Consider the following 13,452-nt stretch of genomic DNA (forward strand, 5'->3'; position numbering starts at 1 on the left):
AGAGATCAATCCAACAAGAGAATATAACCCTTGTAAATATTTATGCACCCAAAATAGGAGCACCTACATACATAAAGTAAATATTAACAGACATTAAGGGAGAGATTGACAGGAATACACTCATAGTAGGAAACTTTTAACACCCCATTGAATCAAAGGATAGAATTTCTGGAAATAACATCAACAAGGAAACAGCAGCCTTAAATGACACATTAGACCAGATGGACTTAATTAATATTTTTACAGCATTTACCCCAAAGCAGCAGAATATACATTCTTTTCAAGTGCACATGGAACATTTTCCAAGATAGACCACATGTTAGTTCACAAAACGAGTCTCAGTAAATTCAAGAAAACTGAAATCATACCAAGTATCTTTTCTGATCACAATGGTATGAAACTAGAAATCAATTACAAGAAGAAAACTGAAAAACACAAACACATGGAAGCTAAATAACATGCTACAAAACAATAAATGGGTTAACAATATCAAGGAAGAATTCAAAAGATACCTGAGACAAATGAAAATGAAAACATAACTCAACATCTGTGGGACACAGCAAAAGCAGTTCTAAGAGGGAAATTCACAGCAATACAGGCCTACCTTAAGAAACAAGAAAAATCTCAACTCAACAACCTAACTTTATACCTAAAGGAACTAGAAAAAGAACAGTAAACAAGGCCCAGAGTGAGTAGAAGGAAGAAAATAATAAAGATCAGAGCAGAAATAAAACAGAGCTTTAAGAAAACAATTCAAAAGATTAATAAAACCAAGATCTGAAAAAATATACAAAGTGAATTAACCTTTAACCAGACTCATCAAAAAAAAAAGAGAAGCCCCAAATAAATAAAATCAGAAATGAAGGAGAAGTGACAACTGACACCACAGAAATACAAAGGATTATAAGAAAATACTGTTAATAATAAATTGGACACCCTAGAAGAAATGGATATATTCCTAGAAACACACAATCTCCCAAGACTGAATCAAGAAGAAACAGAAAATCTGAAAGCTGATAACTACTAACAAAATTGAATCAATAATCAAAAAACTCCCCACGAACAAAAGTCATGAACCAGATTGTTTCACAGGTGAATTTTACTAAACATTCAAAGAAGAATTAACACCTATCTTTCTCAACTATTCTAAAAAATTCAAGAGAAAGGAAGGCCTCTAAGTTCATTTTATGACATCATCATTACTCTAATTCCAAAACTAGGCAAAGACATTACAAAAAAAGAAAACTACAGGCCAATATCTCTTACAAACATTGATGCAAAAATCCTCAACAAAATATTAGCAAATCAAATTCAGCAATACATGAAATGATTATACACCCTGATCAAGTAAGATTTATTCCTGGGATGCAAGATTGGTTCGATATCCACAAATCAATTAACATGATACATCACATAAACAAATGAAAGATTAAAATAATACGATCATATCCATATATACAAAAAAGCATTCAACAAAATCTAGCATAAATTTATAATAAAAACTCACAGCAAAGTGAGAATAGAGGAAACGTACGTCAACATAATAAAGGCCATATATGACAAAGCCACAGCTAACATCATACTCAACAGGGGAAAGCTAAAAGCATTTTGCTAAAGATCAAGAACAAGACAAAGATACCCACTTTCACTACTTTTATTCAGCCTAATATTGGAAGTCCTGGCAATAGTAATTAGATAAGAAAAATAAATAAAAGGCATCCAAGCTGGAAAAGAAGAAGTAAAAGTGTCTTTATTTGCAAATGACATGATAGTATACATAGAGAATCTTAAAGATTCCACCAAAAAACTTATAGAACTGTTCAATGGATTCAGTAAAATAGCAGGATAAAAAGTTAATGTTCAGAAATTGGTTGCATTTCTCTACACCAATAACAAATTATCAGAAAAAGAAATTTAAAAACAATCCCATTTACAATTATATGAAAAAAAAATGAAATACTTAGGAATAAATTTAATCGAAGAGGTAAAAGACCTGTTCTCAGAAAATTATAGGTCATTGAAAAAAGAAATTGAGAAGATACAAATAAATGGAAGCATATACCATGCTCATGGGTAGGAAGAATCAACATCGTTAAAATGGCCACACTAGCCAAAGCGATCTATAGATTCAATGCAATTCCTATCAAAATACCAATGACATTTTTCAGAGAACTAGAACAAATAACCCAAAAATTTATATGGAACCATAAAAGATTCCAAATAGCCATAGCAATCTTGAAAAAGGAGAACAAGTTGGAGGTATCACAGTACCTGATATCAAACTATACTACAAAGCTATAGTACTCAAAACAGCATGGTTCTGGTGTACAGCATAGGAAATATAGGCAATAATATTGTGATAGCATTGTATGGTGTCAAATGCTTGCTGGACTTATCATAGTGATCACTTCTTTAGATATAAATGTGTTAAATAACTATGGTGAACCTCTGAAATTAATATAATATTGTGCATTATCTCTTTTAATAAAAATCTTTTTAAAAAACATTCTCAAGCAAAGGAAATTTTTAGATAAACTGTGTTTCTGGTCCATCTCCCATATTGTAATTCAGCAGATTTTCTCACACAATCAAATGCCAGTCTTTCGTGCAATAAAAGGTTTTACCTGTAAAAAGTTCAACCCATTCAATGGATGGCATTGCTCTTCCACCTTTTCCACCACCCCAGTCTGTTTCCTCAGCCACTCAGCCTCCTGGGTAAGATACAGGTCTAAGACAGACACCCCTCCCCATGGGACTTAATGTCCACTTTGGTCAGGGAGTTGGCCATGAGCATGACCCAGACGGGCCTCTTGCACTCCAAGTTTCCAGTGATGGCATTGAAAAGGTAGTCTGCATAGAGACCCTTGCCACACTGATCTGCGGTCATCCACAAGGGCATCATGGGCATCTAGGTGGCGTTTGAGGCGGCAGTAGGTGTCCCTAGGGAGCACATCCTGGAGGTTCTTGCCCTGTGGCAACATCTGACAACTAGTGAGGGAGGAGATAGTGCAGGGGTCTGTGATATCCTGCTCAAGGTACACAATGCTGCTGTGCTGAAAGCTTCCTCGAAATTGCCCAGGATGAAGTCCCAAACCCAGGTGTATGGGACATGGATTGTGCCAAAGAAGTAAGATGGAAGGTCCCTCTTTATGGTTCACAAGAAGGAATTCAATTCACTTTGCCAAAAGAAAAGGAAACAACATCAAGGCATGGTATGAAGGGTTAGGTGCCTAAAAGGAGAAAATGAATTCACAACTATGGACTCTACAAATAATGAGAATCAAATCTATTTGCATTTGTGTGTTATTGTTTAAGCAGCAGCAACCAGTTTCAAATGAAACATTACACAATCTCAAAATATAAGATGACAAAAATGGAACTGGTTAAAGCAAGGGTCCTATTCTCATAGCCTTCAATCTTCTTTCTCCACACACCCCCTTGCCACCTTTCTCAAAAACACCCTCTGACCACTCAGATGAGGGCAGAGGCAGACATATGGGTTGGGGGGAGGTCAGTGGCAAAGGAGACCACATCTCTCAATAAAGGATGTTGGCTAAGCAGCCCAAGCCAGTGCTGGCCACGTGAGAACAGGCCTGGTGCTCCAGAATGAACTTTTCAAAAGAAACTAATAATCCTGATTTTACATAAAATCCTCCAACTGGGAAATGTTGCCTCAATTTTCTTAAATGCCATGCAAGCCAAGCAGAATATATCTCAGTAGCCCCCAGCCTGTGACCTTGTTTTTTAAAGTATTTAAGTTGCAGTTCTTCTTACCCATCTTTTCAAGGGTGCACTAATTGGGCAAAAAAAAAGTCTAAATTCCACTTCTGTCTCAGATACCCCATTCAGGTTTTTTAAAAGCCACTATCTTTCTCTATACATCAGTTTTCTCATCTGTAAAAGTTAGATAACAACGCGTGTTATAGTTTAGGGTAATAAACAAATTTGACAGGTAATTGTTAAATTAATGAACAAATGAAAGAAAGAAGGTATTTTTAAAACCTAATAATGATCAAGTAAATATTAAAAGATGAATCATGTAGGGGGTTTCCAGCCAGTCCTCAGATATCCTGTTATGGAGTAATGAGGGTCCCCAGGGTTATTTAAATACTTCAAAAAGCCAAATGGAAACCACACACCTACTAAAAATGGCTTCCCAGTCTAATTAAACAATCAAATGTCTCACTGTTGCTTAGAATTAAATCAAGCTGGTAGAAAAACACTAGTTAACTAGATGCCAATCAAAAGCTGAGACTGACAGTTATGGCTTTAGTTAATTTCAAAAGGGGAACAAAATAATTGCCTATAAACGCAACTAGTATACTAGAGGTAGTCTTCCAAGTATAGGTTCAGTTTGGTTATTTGTTTATTATAAAGTGAAGAGCTGATAATCAAAAAAGGGTCCCAAATAGTGATTCGACTGGGCATCTCCAGATTACGTAAGAAAGCTGATCACACAAATCCCATGCAGTCTACCAAAGAACTTCTACACAGTTTCCAACAGGGAAACACGGCAAAAGGGCCAAATGTTATAATTAAATCCATGGGCACTTAATTCACCTATCAGGCCATAATATTAAGCAAATATATGCCCAGGAAAACCAAACCCACACTGCAAGATCATGACGTTTATTGTGTTGGGGGGAAGGGGGAAAAGAGGAAGAAGGGAGGGTTGTTCACTTGGTTTGGTTTGGGTTTATTTTTACCCCATTCATATAATCTCTCTAAAGTCTCATCCTACCTCAAAATACTTACCCTTCTATTTAAACAAAATCTGTTCAACTATATGTACTCATTTTATTAATTTGTTTTATTGTTGACTTTTCAATTATTATTAGTGTAGAAATAGGATCATTGTATGATCTTTTCACTGAAAATTGCTCAAATTTAAAAAAGAAAAAAGCAAGACTCATTTTAGCATCTAGCCATGTGGTAACAATTATGATGCTAAGAGCGGTCGGTTGTTACTGAATGTTTAATGTGCCAGGTACCACACAAGCATTGCACATGGATTGTCCGACTACATTCATTCAACATTCATTTGTTCTACGATTACTTATGCTGTGCCTACCATGTGCCAGGCAGTGTTGTAGGCACTAGGCACAGGTGTGTTCTAGGGCACTAGGAATACAGCAGTGAATGAGGCAGCTCCCTGAATCAGGTATAGCTATGATAACTGAGATAGAGAACATGAGAATGGGAAGGGGAGCAGGGAAACTAGAGGAGGTGGGGTGTAGCCTTTAATAGGGTGATCGTGAAAGTCTGCTAGGTCATTTAAGCCTCGCCATGAAGGAGGCGAGAGGGCAAACCAGGGAGCTGAGAGAAGAGCATTCCTTCTAGGAGGTGAAAACAGCAGTGCAAAGGCCCTGAGGCAGGATGACTAAAGAGGAAAGCAGGAGCAAAGATTAGGGAGGTGAGGGCGGCCAGGCCACAGGCCCATGTGCTACTGCAGTGGTCCCCAACATTTTTGGCACTGGGGACAAGTGCTCCTGTGAGAATCTAATGCCTGATGATCCGAGGTGGAGCTGAGGCGGTGATGCTAGCACTAGGGAGTGACTGCAAACCGAATACAGGTGAAGCTTTGCTCCCCCGCCCACTGCTCACCTCCTGCTGTGTGGCCTGGTTCCTAACAGGCCACGGACCGGTTCCGGTCCACAGCCCAGGGGTTGGGGACTGCTGGGCAACTGGAAGGGTTAAGGCTTTTATGCTGAGTAAGATGGGAGCTAGCGCAGGTTTTTATGAGAACAGTGACATAAGCTGACTTAATGTGTTAACAGAATCTTTCTGATGGCTACAATGAATAGACTATTGAGGGATAAGGGCAGACTCAAAGTCAGTTAGGAAGTTGCCAAAATAATCCAAGTGAGAGAACAGAGTGGTAGTGACAGAACTGATAAGACGTGATCAGATACTGGACATATTCTGAAAACTAGAGCCAACAGGATTTGCTGATGAATTGGTTCATGAAAGGGACAAAGTTGCCATCAACTGAGATGAAGAACACAGTGGGTAGAACAGGATTTGAGGGGAAGGTCAGAAGTTTGGTTTTGGCCCTGTTGAGTTGAATGGTCAAGCAGACATCCAAGTCAGGAGGTTGAGATGTTAGGTGGATGCATGAGTCTGGAGTTGAGAGAGGTCTGGGCCACAAATAAAAATGAGGGTATTGTCATCATGTAGATGTTATTTAAAGCCATGGGACTGGATAAGCTTTCCAAGGGCCTAAGTCTAAATGTAGAAAAAAGGTCTAGAAATGCTCTAACTTTGCAAAGTTACAGAAGAGAAGCCAGAAAAAGATCATGAGAAGTGGTCAGCAAGGTTGTTGGGAAAATCAGAAGTATAGGAAGCCAATCAAAGGAAAGTGCTTCAAGGAGAAAGTAAGCAGGTGGGGTCAATGTGGCCGATGGGCCAAAGGAGTTGAGGATTTGAGAACTGACCTCTGGATGGAGCAACACTGAAGTCACTGGGGACTTGAACAAGAACAGTTTTGGTGGCATGGTAGGGTGAACAGTTTTGGTGGCATGGTAGGGTGAACAGTTTTGGTGGCATGGTAGGATGAAAGTCTGCCGGGTGCCCACTCACAAGAAAATGGGAGAAGAGGAAGTAGGAAGACGCGCAACTAAACAAGACACTGACCATTTCCAGATGGAGAAATTGAGGCTTTGAGAGAACTATGATGTTCCCCAGGTCTCATGGCTGCTAAGTAGTGGATCCAGGATTCGAAGCCAGGGCAAGCTGGCTCCTAACCCCTAGGTTTTAAATGCCACATTGTACGGCCTTAATATGCAGTGGACTTTACTGAAGATTCATAGTTATATCTTTTTCTCAACAAATACCCTAATTGGTGCACTATTGCTCAGCGGAGCTACCTGATTCAATCTAGAAAAGTCTATTCGGCTCCCTTTTCTGAGCCCTGATGACCTGCCCAGATAAATCCACACTGACGTTTCCCGTTCTCTCTTTTCAGAATAATACAGTTGCGGGGCGGAGGAGCGGGGGATCCACTTTTTTTAAGCCAGGGGTTTTTAAGCATTTTTAAAGAAACAATCTTCATCTTATAGAGCTTCTTCAACAAATGGAGTTCTGTTCTGACCGAGTACGGCATCCTGTCTCCCATTCTGCACCAGCGACCATCCCTGCTGGTCACGGATACTGCCATACCGGGCATGCCTTGGGCAGGGCGAGAGCTGAAAGAAGAGCCTTCAGGCCTTCTGATCAGGGAGCTCTGACCTTACTTTTGCACATGAGCAAGCCCCCAAAACGTTGCCCTGATCCTACAGGTGCAGCTGCCCCCACCTCCCTCATACTGATATCCTCACGGATGCTCTACTACCCCATTTCACTGTCATTATGGCCACCACATGCTACTAGAGAAAGACATGTATTTAAGACATTAAAAGAAAGACATCTTTTAATGTTAAGATGACTTAAAAGAAAAAAACTTAACACTATTAGCATGTCCCTTCTAAAACATGTTGCAACCATCCTAAAAGAAAAAGACACATCCATGAAGACACAAGAAGCTACAAGTTCTGTCATCTGAATCACCAGAGATTTTAACACACACGTGTGTAATCCATTCAGTGACATGAAGGAGCACAATGATAGCATGTATAACGTGGACTAAGTCCCTAAGCGGCTACACCTCTCAGTTCCTCCCATCCCAGCTTCCTGGAACCTGTGGTAACTGCACTTTTCCAAGAGTACTACTCAGCAGACCAGGAAGAACGATACTAACATAAGTTGGCTTTAGTTTACCTTTTTCACTTAAGAAATATTTATTGAGCATCTACTATGGCTGGGCACTCTTCTACGCACTGCCAATGCAGGAACAAACAAAAGAGACAAAAGTCCCTACTCCTATTAAGATTACATCATTTTTGTTACAATAAACAACAACAAAAAAATGTTATCAGATGATGGTTAAGTGTTCAAGAAAAAAATAAATCGGGAAAGGCAGATAGGTGGGCAGCAGGGTGTGGAGTAGGGGTTGGGGACATAATTTTTAATAGGTAATCAGGAAGGGTCTCATTGAGAGACATTTGAGCAAAGACCAGATGGAAACATGGGAGCAAGCGTGCATATATCTGGGAAAAGAAACAGCACGTGGGAAAGAACACAGGTAGGAACAGTAAAGAACTCAAGAGTTCTGTTCGAGTATTGATAAGGAAGAGACAGGGCCTGTGTGATGCTCAGGGTAAAGCCCACAGTGTCTGGATAGCTTCAGCTCAGAAGACCTCTCTAATGATTAACTAAAGTTGAACACCAAAACAGCTCTCAAGCCATAGTCCTTCCTGAAAGCTATAGTAAACTGCTGCATTGGATTGGAAGACTGTCTTAAGTCTCAATACCCTAACCTTTTGGGGGACCTACCCACAGTGCCCTCTACAGCATACAGGTCAAGCACTCTGCGGGCTGCTGACTGACCTTCTTACCTCTGCAGGGGAATAAGGCAGTTTGCCCACAGAATAGAAAGTAATTCTCAAAATGTGGTCCAGGGACCTGTGGGTGTCTTTACCACCCTTTCAAGACATCTGTAAGGTCAGAACTATTTTCATAATACTAAAATATTTTCCTCTTTCATTGTCTCACAAGTGTGCAAATAGAATTTTCTGGAGGCTACAGGCATGTGATAACATCACCTCTCTGATGGTGAATGGCATCTGTGCTTGTGTATTCTTGTGTTTTACTAATATTTCCGTTAACCCACATGAACAAAAGCTCTTTGGGAGACCTTGATATTTTTTAGAATGTAGAGGGGTCCTGACATCAAAATCTTTAAGAATAAAAGACCCATGAGGACAGATTCAAGAGAAGAAAGAAACAGACATTATTAAGACTTACCGGTCATAATATAATTACGAGCTGGTAATAGATTTTGCAAAAGTGAAAGCCATTCTGCTTTCATATGAAAGGATGGACCCCTGCTTTGTACAACCAGCACGCAGTGGCCACACTTCAGCAGACTTTGAAACTCTTGCTGGTGCGTTCTTCCTCTCCATCCCGCGCACCTTCCGCCTTCCCGCAGCCCAGGCACCTTAGGTTCGAACACATAGGAACACAGTGTGGCTCCCCGGCCGGCCCCATGCGCCATGACCAGCTCAATTATGTCACCCTCTCCTTTGCTGTGCTTAAGTCAATGAATGCAATCAGGAACAGCCGGAGATGGACGCCGCCCGAGAGGCTGCTCGGGTGTCAGCGAAGATGGGCCGACCCTGAACTCCCGCACCCGGCGTCCGAGCGCGCACAGGCCACCGGAAAGACAAGCCGAGGTTCACCCTCCCCAGCGCCAAGGATCCAGAGATACAACTCACCGATACAAACTCGCAAATTTCAACCTCCACGGCGCTCAAATGAGAGGAACTCGAGAATGACAAAAATTTTCTAGCCTAAGAAAATTGATCAGAAGCGAACATTCATCTCATAAGAGGTCCAGCCTCGGAAACGCGAGACTTGCCCTGTACCCGCTGGGCTTCTGCTCCTATACAACTGGTGGACCGGAGCAAATCACTGGACCTCCCTCGCCTCGGTTCCCCTCGCCCGCAAAATGCCCAATGTGCACAGTTAAGAGAGCGCCCTACGCGCGAACGCAAGGCTGTCAGGCGCGGTCCTCTGCAAATGCACTCGGTGACCTGGAGCACAAAGATCCCTCTCTGAGCCTGTTTCCCAGATCGGTAAAACAAGGGAATGGCTTCAGCTCCCCAAAATCCCTTTTAACTCAGGATCTAATAATAATATGAAGGTTAAGTCAGGCAACTTGCAAGATGCCTTCACCATTATTTGGGTAACAGCAGGAGATATTAAACGCTAGGAAAGAGAGGACCGAACCAAGTTCCAAAGTAAATGTGCCCAAGTCTCGGCCCCACACTGTTCTCGCGGATTCGTCTCTCGAATGCCCCCAACGCTGGCTGGCGAGACCCAGGAGACTCCGCCGGGACTCCCTTGGGCTGGCGAACGGCGAGGACTGAGAGACAGGGTCTTTGGCGGCCACAGAGCTGCGCCCCCGCCGGAGAGAGGGACTGAAGCACCGGCGGTGCGCGCAAGCAAGAAAGCGCCGCCGTGGGAGGTGGAGCCCCGCCCGAAGAATCGGCTTGGGGTCGGAGTACCTGGTGTTTCGTGGGGTTCGGGAGGTAGCGGCCGGAGAGGCGCCGCGAGGCTGCCCGCGCGCACCCGGCGCGCCTTACTTGTGGCTTGAGCTCACAGTCCACGGAAGCGGGCGCGCCGCGCTGCGGGACTGCGCCGGTGAGCGGTAGGCAGAGGGTCAGCAGCAGCAACCAGCGCCGGGGACTCATCCTCCTCACCCCGGCTCCGAGGCCTAGGCGCAGAGGCAAGGAGTTAGGCTGCAGGGCACTCCCGGACCGGCTAGCCGGTGGCCGCGGGGTTGCGGACTGGCCTGGCACTCGCTATGGCGCGCCGGGCTCAGGGCCCGGGGATCTCCCGCTCCCCGTGCAGTTTGCACTGCCATCTCCGAGCGGGGCCCGGAGAGCCCCCCGGCTGTAGCCACGCGGGGCCCCGCCTGACCCCTCCCAACCCCCTGCCGCCGGTCAGTCCCATACAGAGGAGGCCGCGAAGCCCTGGATGGCCCCTGGTTCTCGCTCCTAAACCCTGGCAGAGCCGCCCGCCCCCATGGCAGACGGCGAGAAGTGAGGTTCCAGCACTGTCTTCTAAATTCAGTCTAAAATCGTATTGGCTCCTACCTTACTTCTGCGTTTATGTTTCCAATTCTGAGGGTTCCTCTTGACTGAAAGAGACCAAAGAAACAAACGAAAGGCTATTTTTAAAAGAACTTTCATTTAAACAAAGAAAATCGCATGGCAGTTTTGTCTCTAAAAGAGAGGAATAGTCAATGTGTGCACTTACAGTCCGGAACCACAAAAGCCGGCGCTCCATCAAGTGCCCTCTTAAGGGATTTGGTGGAATAATATTAGGGATATGAACACCAAACTTGAAGGATTACTGCAAAGATTAAATAAAGACGTTTATGAAAAGCACTTAATTTGGTGCACATAGTAATCCCGCAAAATGTGGTCGCTCCCTTTCACTTCCAAACTTCCCAAGGGGCTTTTCACAGCTCTGACTCTTCAGGAAGAAAAAATTATAAAAGCAACTGTGCACGGCCTCTCCCACCTCCCACCCAAGACCTGAGTTCACTTTACCACCTCCCTTTACAACCCAGGGTTATGTGTGATTAACTTCCGAGTGGTGTTTAATGGACTGAATATCTTAATTGGTTTAAGTCTCTGTCCGTTTTGAGACTCTAATAGAAACAGTAGACGATGGAGGGGCGGAGGGTGAGGGTGTCCAGATTTGCATGCAATGAGAGGTTGAATTTTCTCAGACCGTGCAGCCCCCATCTGCAGTACTCCAGTAAAGAACCCCTGGCTTTAAGGAGCCAAGTTTTTCCAGCTGTGATTCCACCACTGTTTAGGGTTCAGATGTTTTTGTGAAATCGCTTTTCCCTGTCCTAAATGTGAGGATTCGCTTTCTGGAGTTGATTCTCTGTCCTATCTTCAATTAATTCCCTTCCAGCCCCACAGCAATCATTGGTCCCCAAGGCCACTCAGAACCCCAGAATGCAGCCTGTCGGGGTTTTCAAGGTGCCAGCGCTGCTGCCTACTAGCAAAAACATTCTCTCTCTAGTTGTGAGGTGAAAGTATCAAAGAATCAAAAGGAAGTGATTAACTATTGCTTCATATACTTTTTCCTCTACTACAAATGAATTATCAACCAATCAACTGTGGCTAGAGGGAAGAGGGGGAAGAATGTCACAAAACATTATGGTGTTTGTTAATTTTCTATTCTTGTTTTTCTCATTTCTATTTTGTTGATTTCTTCTCTTACCTTTATAATTTCTTTCCTTCTACTTACTTTTGATGTACTACCCTCTCCTTTTTCTAGCTTCTTAAGGTGGAATTTTAGGTCCTTGACTTTGAATATTATTTTCTGGTATAAGCATTTAAAGCTATAAATCTCCCTCCAAGTACTGCTTTAGCTGCCTCACACAGACTTTGAAGAGTTGTATTTTCATTATCATTTAGGTGGAAATATTTTCTAATTTCCCTGGTGATTTTTTTCTTTGACCATGGATAGTTTAGAAATATATTGTTTAATTTTCAAATTACAGATTTTTCCTAAATAGCTTATTGTTATTGATTTCTAATCTAATTCCATTGTTCTGAGAAAACATCCTCTATATGATTTCAATCATTTTGAATTTATTGGGACTTGTTTTATGGCCTATGATATAGTCAGACACTGAGTTCGAAATGTCTAGTGTAAAGATAACTTTGTTTGGTTTAACATTTTTTTAAGTGGGGCTTCCTACCTTAGCCAGACTCATCCTTAAGTAGGATTTATTCTGTAATATAGTCAGTGTTCAAACATTCAGTAGAATCAAATCTACTCTACATACATGTCTCCACAAATAGCCCTGAGTCTCCTGAGTCCACACTGCTGCCCCAAACCTGGTGACAGATAGGCTGGTATGGCCTGGTCCTCACCTGCCTTCTAAAGACATAGGCTGAAGGCTTTCCTGGTTTCCCTTTCCTGGTCAGGAAGGAGATGCTAAGTCTACCAGTAGTGCCCTTTCTGCCTATCCACAGAGTTTCTGCATCTAGTTCAACTCCCTGACTTAAGTATTTTCTTGGTCCTTACATCTTGCATCCCACTGTCAGAGACCTAGATGTTTCTAAGCCTTTTTCTGCTTCTTTCTGTTTCTCCTTCATGTACAGTTGTCACCCCTGCAACCTTCCTGTGACCACTTACTCTTAAGTTTGTCCTCTGTGCCCCTGCCAACGGCTTCCTGAATTTACAAAAATCTGTAAATCCTGTCCCCTTCATAGCAATCACCTGAGGAAATTATAACATGGAGAGGGTCTGCAGAGGGTTTGCCATGGCTTCTGCCACACCTCTGTGCCTTTGCCCTGCCTCACCCTGCCTGATATGACCAACCTTCAGCAGTCCAAGTCCTGAGTCACTTTACACACTGCAGGTTTCCCAAAATGGTCAGACAGCCCAGGTATGGTGAGCAAGACCCCTTCATCGTGCCTCCTGGTATTCATGCTTTTGGTTAATCCCTTCCCCTTGAGTGTGAACAGGACCTGTGACTTGCTTCTAACCAATGGATGTGGCAAAGGTGATGGGATGTATGTGATTACTTGTACATGATTATACAAGAGTGTAACACCAATTCTTGCTAGCGTCTCTCTCTCTGTTGCAGTTTTTGAAAAGCAAGTTGCCATGATTCCTACAGCTATGAGGCCCTGACAAGGGATGAAGAAAAGTGAAGTGAAAAGTAAAGTAAAATCCACTGCGCTTGCTCGTTGATTGGATGTGGGAAACAGGACAAACAAAAAACTTCAGGGAATTAACACCCACACAGGGCCTCCAGACCACATCCTCTGCCAGCCACAGCGGTAACAGGGTAGTGAACACCCTTAAGACCCCAGTTTCACA

At 42.9% G+C, this 13,452-nt stretch overlaps 1 protein-coding gene across 1 annotated transcript in view; it reads right to left on the reverse strand.

The window, feature by feature from the left end:
- Positions 1-3,154, reverse strand: part of TRABD2A (TraB domain containing 2A) — a gene marked incomplete at its 5' end in the record, with an annotated part of 76,080 nt that extends 72,926 nt beyond the window's left edge. The window contains 4 exon segments of the mRNA XM_036224322.1: positions 2,625-2,744; positions 2,747-2,903; positions 2,905-3,055; positions 3,058-3,154. Of these exon segments, the coding sequence (XP_036080215.1) occupies positions 2,625-2,744; positions 2,747-2,903; positions 2,905-3,055; positions 3,058-3,154 (525 nt within the window).
- Positions 3,155-13,452: the final 10,298 nt, after the last annotated feature.

Source organism: Rousettus aegyptiacus, unplaced genomic scaffold (genome assembly GCF_014176215.1).
Source record: "Rousettus aegyptiacus isolate mRouAeg1 unplaced genomic scaffold, mRouAeg1.p scaffold_m13_p_7, whole genome shotgun sequence".
NCBI classification, from domain to species: domain Eukaryota; kingdom Metazoa; phylum Chordata; class Mammalia; order Chiroptera; family Pteropodidae; genus Rousettus; species Rousettus aegyptiacus.